Source organism: Lepeophtheirus salmonis, chromosome 5 (assembly GCF_016086655.4).
Source record: "Lepeophtheirus salmonis chromosome 5, UVic_Lsal_1.4, whole genome shotgun sequence".
Classification (NCBI taxonomy): Eukaryota; Metazoa; Arthropoda; class Copepoda; order Siphonostomatoida; family Caligidae; genus Lepeophtheirus; species Lepeophtheirus salmonis.
This window is the reverse complement of record NC_052135.2, coordinates 45,810,736-45,832,001: the sequence shown is the minus strand read 5'-3', so window position 1 is coordinate 45,832,001 and position 21,266 is coordinate 45,810,736. Positions and strand designations below refer to the sequence as shown.

Here is a 21,266-nt window from a genome sequence, read left to right as displayed (position 1 = left end):
TATCTTGGAATTGTGTGGCTACTTTATCTAATTAATAACAGTGTAGCAACGAACGCGTGCTACAAAAGCTCAGCGCATCTTATTTTAAAAGAAAAGGAGAGTTCAAGATATTATCTATATTACAATAGCAAAGTTTGTCTATCTGTCTGTCGAGCAATGTCGGATACTCCCGCTTTTTAATAATAATTTAAATGATATTTTAACTTACCTAAAAAAAAGACTTCCTAGTTTTCTCCCTCACGGAATCGGATCAAGACTGTTTTTTCTTGTAGAGTTAAGTTCAACCAATATAGTTAAAACTATATCGGTCTCAGTTAGTTCGAGGATATCCAGACTGAAACCAACTCAACGTAGTACTTTCATACTAGTGATGAGACTCTGTGAAAGACCGATTTCTGTTCGGTTCGGTCTAAATTAATTTTTTCTAGTTTGATTTTGGACCTATATTTTATCGAGAATGCGATCTCGACTATGGATCGAAATTTAATCGTTTTCTATTTGTAGACCAATTTTTTCCTATCTCGATCTATGGATCGATTTTTTTTTCGGTTTCACTCCATGGTCTCATTTTCCCCATCCTAGTTATACAAGTGGAACGCATATGAAATACTTAATCTTCATATAACGTCATTTTATTTTTGTTCACAATTTGTTAACACAACATGATGAATTTATCAACAAGTATTCTAAAAAATTGGTCTAGACCGAATTTTAAATGAGACTAATCAAGAACGATTTTTATTGATCTTTTTTCTTTTTTTCTTTTAAATAATTTATTTATATTCTACAATATAAACAGTGTAAATAATGAATACACATAAAGATAAAAGTAGATCATATAAATAAAAAGCAACGGGACAATTATATTTAAAAAAGAACATAAATGAACATTATAGTTGATATTTAATGTCCTGAAGTAAAATAACTTGACATAATATTATTAAAAAAAAAGTTTAAAACATCAGCTAAGGTTAATAAAAAACGACGATGTCTTCTTATTATTGACCTGATGAAATTAAAATATTGCACGGACCTCGAAGGAACTAATTTGATGATACTTCCGGCCCATCCCCACGACGAAGATGATGACAGAGGGATTTTGATAGAAAGGGTTGAATATCGAGCAGCTGCGCTTATCATTATACCTCTTAATTCTTCCACATGTAATGGAGAGTCAATAGTTAATTTTTTAGGAATCAATGATTTAATATTTAATAAAGCAAACTCCACGGCTTTGTGAACAGGAGAAGTATTTTTATTTCTCTTATAAGCTCCAAATAATATACTTACCTTTATTAAGTTAGAAGAAATATTTTCTGTCACACAAACTTTGAATTGTATAAAATATTTGACTACTCTCAACACTGGGCAATCAGTAAAAGTGTGGTGGGTAGAGTTGAACATAAAACCGCAGTCTTTGCACGGATAATCAAATTTGATATTGTCAGTGGAAATTGTGCCGTCATTTGGTCCTGTCCGAAATTCCCGAAATTGATCGAAGAATTATTTGATCCCATGAAGGAGGAAGATCGAGTAGTAACATATATTCAAATGACACAGACTTCACTTCCACCGATGAACTTTGGCAAAAGCTCATTTTTAAAAACCACGGTTTTGACGGAGTAAATATTCAAGAGACCTCTCAAGAGGAAGACGGAATCTCCCACGTCAAAAGATAGATTCCTGACTTAAGTCATGATAACATAAAATTTTATTATGGAGAGCAGTCTTCTCTAATAAGAACGGATTCCAAAACTTATTAACGAAAGGCACTTTAGTCCCATTTTCGTGAATTATATCAATTGTTGAATCTGAATGATAAGTAGGCCTTCCTTTCCATAAAATTCTCTAAATATACGCTAGTAGTGGCGAAAAACTTCCAAATCCCGATTAATTAAGATTGTTCCCATTTGGATCAATTCATAATATTTAGAGGACGTGAAATAAATGACGCCATTTTTGGATCTGTTTGTTGACCATCATATTTAATTGTACCCAATTACCTCCTAATACACCATTGGTTGTGTATTCGATACCTAAGATGTTCACCTTCAGTACAACCCTAGAAGCTTCGATTATTGTATTGTATTGTTGATTATTGTATTATTCGATTACTATCCGTCTTCCAAGATCCAAGGGGAAGGATGACGGTTTTCTTTAGATTCATTTCTAATCCAAAATTGACCTTAATTTTTGTTAAAAAAGTCAAAAGAACTTTGATCCTATACCAAAGTTGAATTTCCGAATTGGCTTCAATCATTAACATTACATCATCAGCATATAGGTCAATTAGATGTGGAGTCTCACAAAAAGAGACACCAAATCCCAAAAACCTTTTCGAAATTGTCCTTGTTAGTTCATCGATGGTAGATATAAATTGCAAGGGGCGACTGGACGACCTTGTCTACAGCTCTTTCTTAATAAAATGGATTCACTCATTTTACCATCCAACGAAATTATAGAAGAGCAGTTAGCAAGTAAAGCTCTGATAGGATTGAAAAAACGTTAGGGGGGTTACCTTTTACCGAAATATTGCAATACTGCAGAAGGTTCATCAATTTTTCTATTGTTAACAACAATTTTTTGTATCGTAGTGGATGAATGATTATGTTTGCGAGGTAAATATTTGGTTCTAAGAATGGGATCGGTTTCGCGATCTACTTTTCTTCTCATTTCAGTTTCAGCAATGTCAAAGATTCTGTATGAATTCAATAAATCTGTGGTGTATTTAAAAAAAAAAATAGAGGAGCTATTGAAAACTTTTTCAAGACTCTTTTGGAACCTATTTTTGCACTGTTTTATCAGCAATATGAGACAATAATTTATAAGTACATCGAGAAGGCAGATAACTAACTCCCTTTAATAGATTGGGATTTTAAAAACTTTTTGAAATTACATCCTCTAATATCCATTTTGGAACTTTAAACTGATGACTACGGGGAATAAAATGAAGAGTTATTTTCAATAATTTTATGATCGGTCGATGGATCTAGTCTATATGAAGCATTTTTAACCTACTTAACAGAGATAGACGATATTAAGGCTAAATCAATTCTTGAAGATCTATCCCCACTACTCCAGGCAATATTATCTCTGGACTGAACTTTTTCGACAAATCCACTAAATTAAACTTTTTTATAAGTTCCCACAATACTGCAGCATTTGGATAGGAGCTCGCTGGCTTATCCAGATCTACATTGAAATCTCCAATCAAAAGCATTGGAAAATTGTCAGTAGTTTGAGGATCAATGATAGACTGATAAAAGTCAACGACTTGGAATTTGGCCTATACGCATTGATTACTGAAAAAGTACAGCCAGACACGGTAACAATAATTTTATGCCAATGACTGTCGATTGTTTATTCTTTTGCAAATATTGGCTTTGGAACTCTTTTGGAAACGAAAGTTAGCACTCCTCTCTTATCTGAACCAGAAAAGAAATTATGAAATAAAGATGGCAGACACAGGGTCCCGAGCAGGACGAGGACACCTGAGTCCCAACATCTTGCAGACATATTATATTGGGTTTGAAATTCAATAGATGTTTCATAAGACCATGTCTAACTCGTCTATCTCCACCTCCCCTTATATTCAACGACAAAATTGTAGAGAGTCCCATATTGGGCTTTAAATCATTAGATATTTTCGGAGGAAAAAAGTTTGTTATTTTGTGCTGGAGTGTATTAGTCAGAGACATTTTTGGGTTTCTTTGTCTCGTTCGACGTTTGGCAATTAGAGTGCAATTCATTTTTTACTGTATTTCTCTATGAGACCGGTCCAGAACAAATTTCTTTAAAGTACCAAATTATATATTCACAACTCGCAAGTGCCGTGCCATGAATATTATTCAATAATGCTGCCTCAAGGACACACTATTTTAGTTGAATTAACTTTGTAAGCTTTGCAAAGGGAGGAAAAAAACACCAAACATCAGATGGATAAAAGATAAAGTAACAACACCTGGTAGGTGAATATTTTGTTGCTAAGAAGGGAGTGTATTCAAGCTAAAATACGTGTTTCGCTCATTTGTTTTATAGCTAGGGTTTATGGTTGGTTTGAAATTAATTTCAAAACTCACAGTTGTTTTCTGTCATTAGTGAGCGATTTTTTAGCTCAAAAAAGAACATATTACATACTTTAAGTAAACATTAGTTAGTGCCAATATAATCACATGATGTGGTTTCTAATATTATTTCAACTATAATATATAGTATTACATGGTAAATGAAACATTTGGGAAGCAATGCACGTTTGTTTTCATATTTTTACTGATCAAAAATTATTTAGGGGAGGGGGTAAGAGGACCTAATTATTTTATGGTTATGAAAATATAACTTTTTTTATGTCCATATGAAAGATTTTAATTATTACATTTTATTATTTCTAATATCAATATAATTGACCTTTTGTGTGTTTCAGAATGGTGTTCCGAATTTTGACGAATTTATTAGCAAAGCTGGAAAACTACATTCTACATTAAGGTAAGTTTTTTTTTACATAAAATATTTTTGGAAAAAAAATATTCGTATAAATATGATATTAAGGTGTAAGGGACATGTGGGGTCTATTATATAGTGTGCCAAAAGTTAGAGAGGGTGCCTAATTATTTTTTTTAAAATAAGCAAATAAATGATAAAATACAAGAATTAAAATTTAACTTACAAGTAAATCTAGAATTTAAATATATTTTCGAAAATATTTTTTTAAATCTCTCCCCTAAAGGAATGGGGCACCTAATCAAAAGAAAATCCGAAATTACTCTAACGAAGAGATAATAAAAAAATAGACTTTAGTGTCAATCTATTGCGTAAGAGATATAAAATACAAATGCCCCCCTCGTGAAAATCTTGATACTCTTCCCCCACTGGTACCACCAAAGGGATGGCCTAGGACACTATTCTATTGATTGGTCATAAGCCATCACTCTTACCAGCGAGTAGATTTTAAGTGGCCCCAGCTAACCAATCCTTATAATAATTGCGCCTCTGGTACGATTTTATACCTAGTTCTAGATACATTTGTATTGTTTTTGTTTTAATTTTTTTTTTTTTTTTTTTGCAATCTATTTTGAAAGGTTGATTGAAGTTTCTCGTTATAGAATTTATGTGATACAATTAATTTACTTTTAATATCAATACACCAATATTTCTATTTTAGGAGTACAATCCTTGTTTTTGGATCTTTTTTGGATTCTTTTCAGAAGATTGCCGATTCTGCATCCAATACTAAAGGTAAGAGTTTTGACTTATTAATTGGGTAATAATTTATCCAGAGTTTGAGTTATATTATTAACAGTAATGAATGTTTATTTAATGTTATTAAAAAAAAATCAAAAATCTGGAAAATCTATTTTTGCTGGATTTAGACGGTATTTTTATGATTGCTTTTACCTCGAGAAACATGAAAGTGAATTTATTTTCTTTTTAGCCTACAGAGTTCAACATTTTTATGAGCTCAAAAAAGCTCGAAAGTTTAATATTTATATTTACAAAATCCGAGCAACCAATCTATAAAAACCTAATTTTTTATAGTACTATTTTTAAATGAATGAATATTTTTGCGAACAAAAATATGGAATTACTTCAAAAAAATAATAAATTTTCAGTCATTTTTTTTGTACTCCGAATGCATTTTCTCATATTCAAAAAAAGATACAGAACTGAAATATTTACTGAAGGTGAAAAATGTAGTATCGGCAAACTATAATTTATCTATTTTTTTAAAGATCCTACAACGTAAAAAATAACACTAAATCATGTTCTAAAAACACTCTGAAGGGAAGCAGAAGTTTCCGATAGTAAAGATTATTTTCATGCGTCTATGAGTAAAATAAATCCGAAACACGCCATCTTAATCCAATGGCCAAATATAGTTAATCAAATATTGTTATTATCTATAGACGCATAATTATTAAAATAATTATGTAACTATTTGTGACAAGGGAGGAGAGTCTATAGCATTGATCAAGAATTTTAGGGTAATTTTATGGGAGCAGTTTTTTGAAATATTTGAATACAAACAAAAATCTTACTAATTTCAACCTGTTCAAATTTTAACTTTTTTTTTGCGAACCTTTTAATATTTGACTTTTTCCCCGTTCTCCAAGGTCTATAGAAACTAAATATACCACTTTGCACTCAAATTTATGGGTGAAGTTGAAATAACCAAAAATGAAAACTAGTTTAAAGCCCTCATTTAATTAATGACTTATTTTGGCCCCAATATGGACACTCAAATGAGATATCAATGTATAATTAAATAGACAATAAGTCGTCGAAGAATATATATGAAATCTATACTCTATTTTGAGAAAAACAATTATTACTTGCTTATTTGTTGACGGGCCGCATATGTATATAATTATGTACGTTTATTAAGTAAAATACATAAGAAAAGTAAATTAATCAGTCTAAATCAGTAGTTTTTTAAATTTTTACATTTCGTACAACCTGAGAAAATATCAAGATCTCCAAGTAACTACCATAACAATATTTTGTATGAACTTTTTACAATAAAATCTTTCTTCCCCTACTCTAGCCTTTGAGAAATATTGTTCTTTAATTATGGTTTTCAACTTTTTAGAATGATAATTTTACAAAAAAGTATATATGTTTTCCCAATTTTTCCGAAATCGTCTCCGTCCTAGTTTTTGGCTCCATTGAAATGATAGATTGATGATATTTGTTCAATGATAAAATTATTTTACATTATAAAATTCAGTGTATATTTTCTTGTTTTATACTGTTCATATCTCCTTAGTCTGTCCATGGATACTTTATATATGGAACATGCACTCTTTTTTTTACGTACTTTTTTTTTTGTACAACTAAGAGGTATTTTGATAGCAGAATCTATATAAATATTAAATGCAAAGGTCTGTGTTTGTCCGGGATTCACGGTCAAGCCAATGAATGAATTTTGCTGAATTTTTTCATGTCGGTTTGAGAGATGGTTCTGGTAAAAAAAATTTGACCTTCAAGGCCATGGCAGCTTAAAATAGCATGTTTCCATAAATATTTTTTTTTGACTAATAAACGACTACTTCAAATAAAACAAAAAATAAAGTCTGTAAAATTTTAAGAATTATTCTCGCTGCATATTGATATCTAGCCTCCTTTAAAAAAAGTGAGCAAAAAAAAAACATAAAAGCATGTTGCGAGATTTTTTTTTTTTTTAATTTTACAGTCTTTATTTTTTTATAAATGAAGTAGAAGAGTTCAAAATTAATTTAAATTTCTAAATGTCCCGGTCAACCCCGGGCAAACCTACTCTAGTAGTTATGAAATGAAAGAGGGAATTTATTTATAACAATAGTTAAAGGAAATAAAATATTTTTTTGACTTATTTATTTTATATCATCATAATATGTAATAAAAAGGCTTTTTATGCAATTCCTTAAGAACATCATTACACGATTTTTTAATTCAATTAACTCTTTCATTTCATAACTATTATACCAATACTTCTAGTAAGATAAAAAAAGTTGTAATTAATTCATCAAAAAAATGTGCTTTCCATTTGTTGAGTATTCCTAGATCAATCTTTACTTTCTTTCCATTCATTAGTATTTATAATTTGTATGTCATTGAATAAACTTGTCATAAAGAAATGGCTTATTGAGAATGAATGTTTTTAATTTTTTGACGTAAAAAAAATCAATTATTTATGAAGTACTTAATTAGAGAATAATTTTATGAATGATTATCACCGCGTTTATGATATGATATAAGGTCTGATTAAGAATACTATGATTCATAATCAAATGTAAATATCTTTATTTATTCAGTATTTTTTGAACAAAATGTCTTAAAGGAATTTTTTCGGACACAGTTTATTTATGGATCGCATTTTTGATGGTGCACGGAATAGCTTATTAAAGAAGTAGTTCTCATTATTTTAATAGCTCATTATATTACATATTATATACAATTACGGATATATGACCTGTTACATAGTTGTTACATATGCTTTAATGATCCTCACTCTTATTTTAATGACACCAATAAACATAATGATCAAGTGACGAAACTCTTATATGAGATATACAGTGTGAATATTAAAATTGAGGAAACTATAGTGAAGAGATAATACATGGTTGTCGACAAGTTTATAGTTTCCACACAAAAAATTTTTTTATTAAAATTTCAAAAAAATATCCTGAACTAAAGGTTTTATTTAATATAGTTTCATTTTAAGGCAATCACCTGCTCAAGTTGGGCGTATAAAGCTGATACAGACGTACTCAGCGAACATGTAGACCCAAACCTTGTTAACAATGTATTTCCTGACTGAGACATTTTTGTGACACGTCTCAAATCTGGGTTTAGGGAGGGGTACATATCCTTTTGTACACCAAAGGGTTAAGATTTACAATCATTAACACTTATGTAGCGTTAGAAGTGTGAACAGGGTACATATGGACGGTCCCCAGTAACATTTTTAAGCCACATGGAATCGCCATAGCTCAGTGACAACGCGCTCGGGAAGTATTATTCTCTTGAACTCAATGTGTGTTCGGTCCCTTGTGATTCCTAAAGGAAGAAAAATAGAATAATTTATGTATGTATATGGATTTCACAAAAAGATTCCTAGATTAGATGGAGTAATTGTAATACTATAATGTTTACTTATACTTAATCAGTGCAACTCCATCTAACCAATTAAAGTAACATAAAAAAAAGCCACATAACGACTTTATGGCGAAGAACGTTAATGTAGAAAGCCTGAATCTGTCTGAGAACCATATTAGGGGTGAAGTAATCTGTGGATGCGATTACCTTAACAATCAGGAGGGATGTTATATATTTTGTTGTGGTTTGATACCTTCTCTGGTCTATCTATAAAAGTCTCAAAACTGACATTTGTACAATTGATGTTTGGGTCGACAGTGAAAGTATTTTTTTGTATGAGCAAAATGGTGTAATCTACATTTTGCTTCAAGGAACTCGGGAGCTTTTTGGACAGAATTTGAAACATCAAGCAGTAAAGTGTGACTTTTATCAGAAAATACATTTAATTTTTTTTTTTGAATCGTATTCTTAATTCGATTATTTAAAATATTTAATTTAGTTTCTGTAAATCGAATATAACAAGTTCAAAAACACTTGTGTCCGAATATTTTTTTGTTTGATTAAGATTACTTATTGACAAGGTTACTTGAAAGAGCCTTTGTGATCAAAAAACCTTGTTAAAAAATTGCATTAATTATGCCTTATGTTATATCTTGTAAACAAATTGTTTTGTCTTTTTATCTACTTATTATCTTCATGTAACATTAAAATTGGGGAAAAAGTTATAAATAAATCGGAAAAGCCCAGTTTTTATTCTGGAATATTAAAAAATATTTTTTATTTATTATTTCATATGCTTAAAGAGTAATTAGAAAGCTGATCTTTATTGAATTGTAATGTTCTTGGAAAATATTTAAATTATTATTATTTTTTTTTTTTGTGATTTATTCTCCAAAATACTAAAAAAAATATACTGAAATATCCCAGCTCTACCCAGGGTCTGTTTATAGGGTGAACAGCACTTGAACCAAAGATAAATATATGGGTTCTGTTCTTTCTTTTCTTTTTTAAAAATTTGAATTTAATTTTGAAGTTGAAAAATAAATGAAAATACAAACGCCTTCCAATATGTTTGTTGTTGACTCGCGTCACTGTTAGGGATAAAATTATCTGAAGAAATATTTCAGTTTTACTCTGATCGAGCACTACCGAGATCCGGGACTCGAATTATACCTTTATTGGATTTCACACATATTTTTTAACACATTTTCTCGCAGTTGCACAGTGCTTTATTCTACAGAAAAAACGGTCAAAACCCTTCAATATTAATATTGTTGAATTAGGTTTTTTTTTGTATAAATCTAATAAAAATCTGTCTATATTTTGTTGTTCTGTCATTAAAAAACAATTTAATGAACAGTAGTATTGTTTTTTATAACTTACTTCGTGAACTTAGTACGTTTGAGAACATACTATAATTATGGAGGTAAAGTTTGAAGGCTATTTAGAGCTTTGTACACAATTTTAAATAAAAATATGTCAATGCATTAGTTAAAAGTAACAATTTTACACTAATTTTGTGTAAGTTTAATATTTATCTTAATATTTAAAAAAAATTTTTTTTTTTTTGAAAGTTTTACTTTTTTTATTTTTTAAATACATAAAATTATTTAAATACCTAATGTTGGAGTGGATTCCACATTTCACTTATCCTTTGCCCAAACCCCGATCTGTTTGGGGATTGGGGCATGAAATAGCTCAAATGGACTTTCATAACTGAAGAAGTCATCTGCAGTCCAGTGTTTGTGCTCACGACAGAATTCCTTTGTTTTTGCTCACGACAGAATTCCTTTGTTTTCTTAAAGTTTGGGGTGGAGACGAGGTTTCTATTGCAAAGCATTCAATGAGTGACTTAGGTAGTTGAGGACAGATGACTTTGAAGTCGATCTTGCTGAAAACACACTCATTGACATCACGAGGGATTGAGTCTTAAAAATAGTAAGATTCAAATATATTCACCAATAGCTACCAATACTCTAATAAAAGTTGGTTATTGCCAAAAAAAATAAAAATTCGAATACTGGTATTAAATTTTAACCACCGACGATTTATTTCCCGTAGTGTAGCGTTTTTTTTCGGTTAATCTAGGAGTATTTTTTATGTTTCTATGTACTTTTGCCTTAAACTATTTTTCCTCATGGACCGTAATATATAAATAATTGAGATTTATACGCGATTATTGTATATTTTTAGTTAAAATTACTGTTCATTATATAAAATATATTACTTTAAAAAACATTGATTGATTGTTATGAGAAAATACCTCATTTTGATCTTGAAGTTTTCAGAAGGAGAGGTGGTTGGTTAAAGTGGAGCAAATCACTGAGATGATTTTGGAAGGAACTCAAAAGTTGGGTCATAATTAACTTCCAGCCACCTCTTTTTCCGAGATATCATGAATTTTAACAAAGTGATAATTCCTCTTCTTCCCTCTTATTATAGTTATTCGTAATAGTAATCAAATATTGTCGAATGAATATCAATAACAGAGACTGTAGAAGTGAAGATCACTTTTTTCATTCGAATTGCTGTTATAATTGTTTCATTTTATTAAACAGTATTTCTTATTTTGTCTCTGGTTTGAAGTCATTACCTAGTGAGATTTGGATAGTATGGTTTGACATTTTGGGCTATAATACGATCATTATTCCAACATAAAACAACAATTTACTGTTTATATAGGAATACACATTGCATATTTTGATTTGAAAATTCAGAGGGAACATCCATTTTATTCCAAAATAAACAATAACGACGTATAAATATGATTATTTGTATATTAAGGGAAAATATCCTTGAGAAATAATGGTTAAAAGGCGACATGGCTTAAGACAAAAGACCTTGAGGGAAATTAGTTTAAGGTGATAGTACTGGACATCAGTTTTTCAGGATACAAGTCTTTCCCAGATCCATCCCCATAGTATTTTTGTAGTGACTTAAAAAAAAGAAATATAAATGAAAGGCTTTTGTATAAATTAGCCCCATTTCCAGAAGAAGGATTTATAGAAATGGATAAAAATACTACTTTTTAAAAAACATCATTAAAATAAATATCTTCATACTCGTAGTCTTGGAACAGCAAACCAGTCATTAAAAAACGTACTTTATTAAAACAAAAGAAGTCATTCGTCTGGAAAGGAACCAAGTTATTTATCAAAATGTCATTTTTATTACTATATCTTCTTTTCTTATTTTCAATTCACATCATATTAGATTCGTAAAAATTGAGATTTTTGTCAGAAAATTGGGAAAAAGTATTTAAAACCTCTCCTTAAAAAAAATTGTAGCGCCGAATATTAAACTTCAATTTAGTTTTATAAATGTAATAAATCTATCAACTGACCTTATAGTAAAAGTTTCACTCCAACGAATAATGCGTACTAATTTGATCTGATAGAGAAATTGATTTTTTTTTTTTTTTTTCTCTTGTTTCTATTGAAAACAACTCTTAATATAGCCTCAAATTCTTTATTTAATTAGCATTCGAGCTAGATACAAACAATTTTCTTAATGACACAGAAAGCCTTTTTCAAAGAAATAATTCAGGTTCTTCCTACTCTCCCTTTCTTATGATGATGAACTTACAAACGTGACAAAAGTTCTAAATAAGTTCTTTAATAACCCATAAAGCGAAAAAAGCTTTTATTGAACACAAAAACATCAGTAACTACATCCATTCATATATATGTTGATAAATTTATTAATTTCGAATAGATTGATAAGCCGAGAAAAAGTCTGTTCTTGCAAATGATAAAATGTAATAATAAAGTACTAAATTGTTTTCACTGACGTTGCATATTCCTATCATTTTGTGGACGTCAGTTGGTGCTATTTATTAAATAGAATAGAGAAATTTCCCCAAAAATATATGAATGAAACTTTATATTAACTTTATTTAACAAAGGTTATATATGCTAAAGTCTGAAATCCTTATGTTTGTCAGTGTAATTCGACATCCAAATATTTCTTTAATTGAAGAAAATACAAGAGTTACTTTTAAGGTTTGGTTTTTTATGTCTCTTCCAAGATAAAAATTTTCGCTCATTATTTATTGTCAGTCTGACTAAGCTTGGGATTCGGTCTTAAATCTAATTCAATTGCAATCTAAGATTCGAATTGGACTCGAAGTGAAAAAGTACGCAACTTTGCTCGAAGTCAAGAGATTCTTACATAAATAAGACAAACGTTGTAATCATAAGCACTTTTGGTATGAAAAAATAGAAAAAAAAATAGAAACCAAGAATTAAAACGGAAATCCTGACAATTTGAAGAATGTTATGAATGAAAACAGGTTAGCTGTCATGTCATTGCATTAGATTAGTTGCAAGCAGCTGTGAGAGGAAGTTGGAATCTAGTAGAATTGAAGATCGAAAAATGAATATGCCCTTGCTTGATACACGATAGGATTTGTGTTTATTTCCTTCCACAAATACAGCTGCTTGCAACTAATCTAATGCAATGACATGACAGCTAACCTGTTTCCATCTTTGCACACTCTTTTTCAGGGAGATTATAAGGTTTAGAGAAGAAAAAATATTCAAATTGATCTATAATAACCTATAACGTATATCATATTTCAATTCTATCTAACTCTGAGTTAGGAACTCCTTTTCATTATTAATTTAAATAAAAATCTAAGTTTTGGATTGTAGTTTTTAAACTATTCATATTTCATATGATGGACGAATTTAATTCATCCTTTGATAACCATTTTGTTATGCAACAAAATACTTTACACGGTTTTTTGTCAATTAGATAATGTATGTTTGACCTTGACCAAATTAAAAAAGTGAGTATATAGCACATGGGCTGAAAAGTCCCGGTCTTTACACGTAGATGGTGCTTTTTTTAAATTTACCGTACTCTCAGTAAGTATCAACATTCAAAAGACAGCTGTTAAAATTTTACGACAATCTGTTCATTAGTTTGTTAGTAGCTGTGCTAAATGGGACACGAATTTTGTTATTTCTAAAACAATGGATCAAAAGATAAATCGTGTTTTAATATTTACTGCTTCTTGTTCGAAAAAATGCCGTTCAAGCAAAGCAATAGCTTGAAAAGTGTTAAGGGGACTCCGTTCCATCAGAAACACCAATTAAATGTTTGTTTGCTGACTTCCAACGCGTTCGTAGAGATAACAATGTTGAACGTCCAAATGAGGCGTTAACAATAGAAAACATCCCAAAAATCGTTTTAATGATTGGAAAGAGAATTTGTATGGGTAAACATCGTCAAGATATCAAAAGAACGTGTACAACAAGGTTTTAGAAATACAAGGTTAGACCATCATGTAATCGGGCTTGTTAGAATTTTCAATCTTATGGTTTGTACCGACTGCAGGGTAAAACAGTCAGATTTTGACAAAACACGCAACCAGTCATAGTTTATGGCGTCACTATTGCTATATTTTTCAAGTTAATGAATCGTACTGACTGCTCAGCATGCAAAACAGATTTGGACAAAACACGCAACCACTCTTCTTCTATGGCGTCAATATTAAAAGCGTGAGAGAGTGCTAAGCTGCTATCCTCCATAACATTTTTCAAATTGTTAAGGTTACCATGTTGATATTCTACTTCTTTTTTTTTAGCATGCCCGAAATACGCACACTATTTTTATAAATATATATGAATAAAGGGAAAGGTGTTAAAATATATAATTCCTCAGTAACAAATATTAAACGGATGTTTAAACATAATGTTAGTAGATATGCATATACCTATGTATTGGTATATGGTAGCATGTAGGTATATTAAACTGAGTACCATACATACATAATACAGCCCCATAAGAATATCTGATGTAATACATACATATTGGACAAATCATAAAAAATATATGAAAGCTTTTTCATCTCATCTTCATGGTAACGAAAGAAGAGAGGGGCGTAAATAATTAATTATTAAGTATCTATGCTACATAATCTTATGTTGCTTTTCATATCTACATACAAATCAAACCATGTAGTGGCTCCCCTCAATACAAAAGCAGGATAGAAGGATTTTTCTCTCAAGCTAATCATAATATTCTATTTTTTCTTGCCTTAAGATCCATTCCTTGACTCATTGACAATACGAATGATAATATATGTAAATTTAATTATTTTAAATTTATGTGTTATGCCTTCATAAACATTGTAATTTAAATACAATGTCATTTCAATTAAATATTTTGACTCTACTTTTAATTTGCAACATATTATTTTATATTCAATTATCTGTCATTCCTAGGTAGAGTTGTAAAAAAATATATCCTACAAGTAGGTAAATAACAAAAAAAGAAACAAAAAAACGAAAATTAACCTGTTAACCCAAAGAAGTTAAATAATATTTAGGAGAAGAGCAGCTTTGCTTTCATTACGTTTTAAAAGATCAGATAGCTACAAGAAAGGATCAAACCAATAATTACTCTATTTGACTTTGTGTGGAATCGTAGAATTTAATCAAAAAGCTGCACTTTTTTTTTACAAAAATCACATTCCTTCGTGTAAAACTTGGTATGGGACAACTGGTCTACAATTAGAGAACAATTAAAGCTCTGTTCGTGGTCTTGACACAAAAATATTGGTCTATATCTTTCTTAAAAATATTTTATTTAAGATTGAACCGAAAAAAACATCCTGAATTGGCTCTCAAAACAGGTGAACAGCTTTTCTTCACTACAGTAAGTCTAGTAAGTGTACTCTAGGGAGGAAAAGATGAGAAAACTAGAATGAGCTCTCAGTACAAGGGGAAACCTCCCCCTAAAATTATTTTTTATACGTTTTAACGTATTATGACCTCGATCACTCAAAATTTAATAGCCTCTTACTGTTGATTTACGCAATCTTCTACAAAGTTGTAACAAAATCGAACATGAACCCTCATTGGTGAACATCCTTTTTATATCGCAGTTAGGGAATTCGAATGAAAAATGAGTAAACAAGGTATTATTTAGATAAATAAAGAATTCTATATAATCAAATTTAAGGTTTCAGGACATACAAAAAAGTATTTGCAGTAGAATTTAGATTTAAAGGGTGTACAATATACCACTTGACCAACGAAAGGTTAATTGTTTCTGTAATCCTGCTTACAAACAGACAAACAAAAAACTGAGGCGATTGCAAAACCTCCGTTCAACTTTGGTGGCTTAAGAAAAAAAGAAACAACGTTGATACTGCTCAACAAAGGAATAAAAAGAGACAATAGTACACTTATTTGAAATAAAATTAAATGAAATTAAAAAAAAAAAATTATATTGACCTCAATAATAATATAACATCAAACAATATATATATATAGAATAGGTATGTCGTAGTGCTTTGATCCATATGTGTATAGAGTTATGCTTTAAGAAAAAGGTGAAACCATGACGGTTATGGAAGGTACATACATATACTTGTGTTGTGCCATTTTTTATTTATTCGGTCCAGTTCAGTCTTCGGATCGATCCTATCAGTCCTTGAGACCAGTCCTTAACCCTATATGGACGAGTTTCCTTTTAAAAGTACACAACAGAATTTTTTATTTTACGTATTTTACAACAATATTGTTTCTCGAGATTAATCCATCCTGTACTTCTGATCCAAAGTTACTTCTTTGATCCAAAGTACTTCGTTGGATAGTTGTGATTATCTTCAGAAATGGCGTAATTTGTGTTTCGTTTTGTGTTGAGTTTGGAAGTCAGGGATATCAAAAATTTGATGGTCGTAAATCCATACTTACAAGTAAGTGATTAACCTAATTAAATTATCAGTGGTAGCTAAATACTCAAGGATTGAATAATTAGTTTCAAATTTAAAATTATATCATAATTAACATTCTTAAATTGTTTTATGTACTTGTCCTTTTGAAAGGCTTATTCATAAACATTCTAAGTAAGCCACATAAATAGAGATTTAAATTTTTTGCCTTGTGCGGAACTGATGTCATTCAATATGATTTTGAAACTTATTATGTATCCATTATAGCGGTTAAAGGTAAACCTGACTTAGGAGCAAGCTCTAACATTGTCTTGAGGCTTGCCAAATATATACCAAGGGGACTAAATCACCTCTTGTATTTCGATAATTGATTACAAGTGTTCCCCTCATTTTAGAACTAGCAAAGAAGGAAATATATTATCTGTGAACTGTGAGAATCAATCGAGGTCCAGATGTAGCACATATTCCACTATTTAACAAAGAGATAATGAAGAAAGAAAAGGATCATATGTTGAATTGTCTTCATTTTGAGGCGAAACAGAACTAAGGCTTTTATAATGGTTTGACAATAAATATGTAAACATGATTTCCACCTTTGCTTCAGCTCAACCAATTATCAAAGTCAACCCCGGTACATCAGAAAATACTAAAAGTTCGCAACTGTGCCATGCCCCTCCATCATTAAGACTCACGATTCATTTATGGGGGGAGTCGATTTGATGGATTATCATATAGGTCTATACAGAATCCATGTCTGAATAAAGAAGGCATATCTAAAAACTGTTTTTCATTTACTCGACGTGACTATTATAAACTGCTGACACCTATACAGAAGAGATTATGCTAAGCTTAGTATTCCTTCCAATCAACAAAATGATCTTCATACATTTATAAACAAAGATGCTGGATGACTTCTTTTCCAAGGAAATACTTCAAATAAAAGGAGCCGGTCGTTCATCAAATAGCAATATGGAAATTCAATTTACAAATCGAAGGAAACGACTTGGTAATAGAGTCAAAGTTATTCCTCAAACCAAAGTTCGTATCTCATTTTCCTGAGTCCCTTTCTACAAAACAGTGTTATAAACATACCGAAATATTATGTACATGAAAACTAAATGACAATACAGTTAATGCAAAATCCCATTATGCTTAGTAGCAGAAAGGCTTTGCTTCCTTCAATTTCATAGTGGATAGTTTAATTGTAAATCTAAATGTTTTTAAAGTCACCAAATTTATATTTAGCTGCTAATATATATTTTCAGAATAAATAGAAAATTAAATAACTTTAGTTTTAGAGTAGTTTTTTAATAGGCATGTATATTATGAAAAAAACAACAAGAGTTCATTATAATTGAATTGTACTTTTAAAAAGAAAGCCAATTGAAAATCATTGATAGGATATCAAAATATTTTTTCAAATAAACATTTTTTTAATGAGGTTTATACTATGTAAAAAAAATAAAACTTTCAATTTTTTACACAAAGTGGATCTTAATTTCGTTCATATAGGGGTAAGGGTGTCAGTACTAGAAGTGATTAAAAAGTAGAAATAAAGTGGAGTTACGTCATCAATAACTGAGCTTAATAAGTTTTAGGACTGATATCGAGGACTAGACTGGGACTTAACTGTATGGGACTTCAGTCTTTAGTCCTAAATAAGGACAGGCACACCATTAACAAATCGGATGGTGCATTGAAATCTGAGCACTTACTAATGAGTAAATCCTTGTCAAATCAATAAGGGTTATGAACCAAGGTTCTCCAACTTTCTTCATTTTCAAATATGTGCTAGGAAACTATGCGGTGATAGCTGAGCCAAATTTTTAGTTCATTTGCATGGACGGTTCCAGAGATATTTACGATTTTGTTAAGGGCCGGTTTCCAATATTATGGTCTGACTACACAGTACGCCAAAAACTAAAAGTGACATTATTGTGTCAAGGAATAGTCATAAAGAAAGAAAAATAAGCATGTCTCATCAGTTTTTTATGTAGATTTTGAAAAACTACATTATTACCTCTATAAAGTAAAGGAAATGATCGGTCATTAATGATTTCGGATTTATTGACCGCACCCCCTTTTATGGTCATTATCTCAAAACACCCCTAAAAAAATTTAAGTTTTTTTTATGAAACTTTTATCTTCAAATCCAAAAGTAAATGTTTGGAAAATATTATGAAGGAGAAATGTGTAGTTATTGCATAATTCAAGATTGAAGTTGAGACCTAAATTATGTACTTGCCATGTGCTTGTTATAAGATATACATATATTACATTATTTATATTTTAATGAATATATTATGCTTAGTAATTATATTTTTCATATAATGTTATAGGTAAATAATAGTTGGAGATCAGCACCAGTTTGTTAGAAAGTTTTAACTTATCATTTCATGCAATCTTTGATTTGTTTTCATAAGAAAAAGTTCAAATCAAAACACTAAAAAAGTAGTTCAACAATGTGTAGTATCAACTAAATGAAACTTGTTCATACTTTTTAATACCATAGAACAAATTATAGAATAATTACAATTTGATAAATATAATGAGGTTATTGTTTTCTTAAAACTAGGTTGAATTTATTGATTATTACCTACTTTTCTTTATCATTAATGGAATAGTTTCGTCATGAGTTTAAAACTTTTAGTACCTCAATCAACTTAAGCACACAATCATTTGGTATGAAGCATATATCTTCACGTTCAGGCCAATGAAAGAATTGAGATGGGTCAAACATCACATTCAGCATAATTTTTCTGAAGGATCAAGGCAATCCACCAAAACTAATCATACATTACAGCAGCATATGATCCCACAACAATCTCTTCTTCCAGACAGAACAATTCATTCAAGTTGTAAGTACGAGCAAATTCAACATCTTCACTGCATCGTTTAGCTCCAATTTACTCACGACTCAGTGGAATGAAATGACGATAATATCTTGTACCAGGAATGGAATCTTCAATGTTTCCACACTGATTAGTGTGAAGAGTGTGGAGTTGGTTCATTTCCTTCTGATGAACAAGCTTAAATATCACATTAGGTATATAACTTTTAGAAAACTTAACCATATCTTCTGCTGCCAAAATCTGGTTGTTGTAATGTCTAGTTAGACTTTCTGCTGTAATGAGTTGTTTCACAGTCTCACCTATGTTGTCTTATTGAGATAAACGGTGAGATGTCGCAAAAAAGTACCAATGAGCTTTCAACCCAAATTTATGTTCAGACTGTCAGAGATTAAAAAGCGTTTTTCTATTTTTGTACTGTCCAGCACACTCATCTGTGAAGAAATGAATCATCCTCAACATAATTTTTGTATTGCGATCATTGATGATAATATCTAAAACCTTGTACACAAAATGCAATTCATGCATGTTGTCATCAGAGAGCATGCTGTACGACATGTGAGAAAGAATATTATTTGCATTTCGGTAGTAAATTACAACTGGATGGAGTGTACATATGAGGTTGTTCCAATAAAAACTCTGTACCTCATCTTGAACCACAAACGAATAATTTTCAGCAAAATCACCCAAAAAGACAACACTAACTTTATCTAAATCTTGTTTCAGCTGATTAAAATTTATAGACTGTCCCCTAGAAATGAAGGAATGAGGTCTTAGTTCTTCTAAAGATTCAATTAGCTTCATAATAAAGCATGGCACATCAGAAACAATTTTTGAAAGAGTTGATCTCGCAGTATAGTCCATTGAGTATAGAAAACTTCGTAATTATCATCAAACTTGGCAAAAAAGTCAGTAAGAAATTTATTCAAATTTTCTTGGTCTGGGCAATTTTCACACCTGCCAGACATACAGTCTTTGCTATCAATGCAGCAAACTAATTGTTTCAGCAAATCTTTGTATGTGAAGTTAGCACTCAATGCATCAACAAGAAGTTTAGTATTCTGATTGTATTTATAAACACAAACAGACTAACTCTGATCTCTTTTTTACCGTTTTGGCTCCCTGCAGCCCTGATGGGATCCCTCTCGACTACACCTTTTAGGATCATGTCGAGAAGAAGTTTCTGTAATCCAAACACCTAGTCAGCCAGCAGTGGGATGCCATGACAGAGGACTACATTTGCAGTGGGTACTAGGCGTTCTGCCTCCACATAGAAGCTATCATTACCACTAAGGACGGCTACATTACTTATTAAGAGAGCTCTGGCACACATATATTTATATTATTAATTTTATAATAATTCTATTGTTAATTAATTAATTTTATATTGTTGAAGTTTAAAATTCAAAGTGTTCAGATTTTAATGGACTACTCGGTATACGTTGAGGAGTGGTTACGTGCTTTCTCAAAATCTGTTTTTCTGGCCCAGCAGTTGGAACGATAAATTAAATTGAAAATTCTAGCAATAGTGACGTCATAGACTGAGTGGTTGCGTATTTTGTCAAAATCTGCATATCTTGCCAGGAGTCGGTACGATACATACAATTGAAAATTCTAGCAAGACCGATTACATGATGTTCTAATCTTATATTTCTATTAACCTTGCACATAAGGTAGGAGTAAAAGTTATGTAAAAATAAAACCACGTGGTTTATGAAGGAGTTCATAATAGCAGAGCTTTACTGGATAGGGAATCCTTTCGACCAAATTGGGAGTAGTATGTGGGGGATATATGACTAATCGATGTTTTTATAAGGTTTTATTATATTTTTTTTAAGGCAACTTTTTAAATACTTATACCCGTAATCTCTTATTATTATTTTTTTTCATGATGACCCTCAATATTCTACACATATGTATGTAAGTGATGCAGTTCCCCCTGAAATTATAAATCCTTTTCAGAATCTGCAGAACTTAATTTTGCACTGCGACTATGTAAGTTGAGTAAGTTTGAGCTAATTTGGTTAACGTTTGTTTACCTCTAGCACAATTGCAATTTATAAATACGTATGAAGCAAAAACTGTTTGCTTAACTTTACTTTAAAAAGATGTATTTTAATAATATATTTCTATGAACAATAAAAATAAATTTGTTTTTATAA

The 21,266-nt window shown here is 30.5% G+C and overlaps 1 protein-coding gene across 1 annotated transcript in view; it reads left to right on the top strand.

The window, feature by feature from the left end:
• Positions 1–21,266, top strand: part of LOC121117722 (uncharacterized) — a 106,413-nt gene that overhangs the window by 64,236 nt on the left and 20,911 nt on the right. The window contains exons 2-3 of the mRNA XM_040712203.2: positions 4,421–4,482; positions 5,159–5,232. Coding sequence (XP_040568137.1) covers positions 4,421–4,482; positions 5,159–5,232 — 136 coding nt within the window. The remainder of the gene's footprint in view (positions 1–4,420; positions 4,483–5,158; positions 5,233–21,266) is intronic.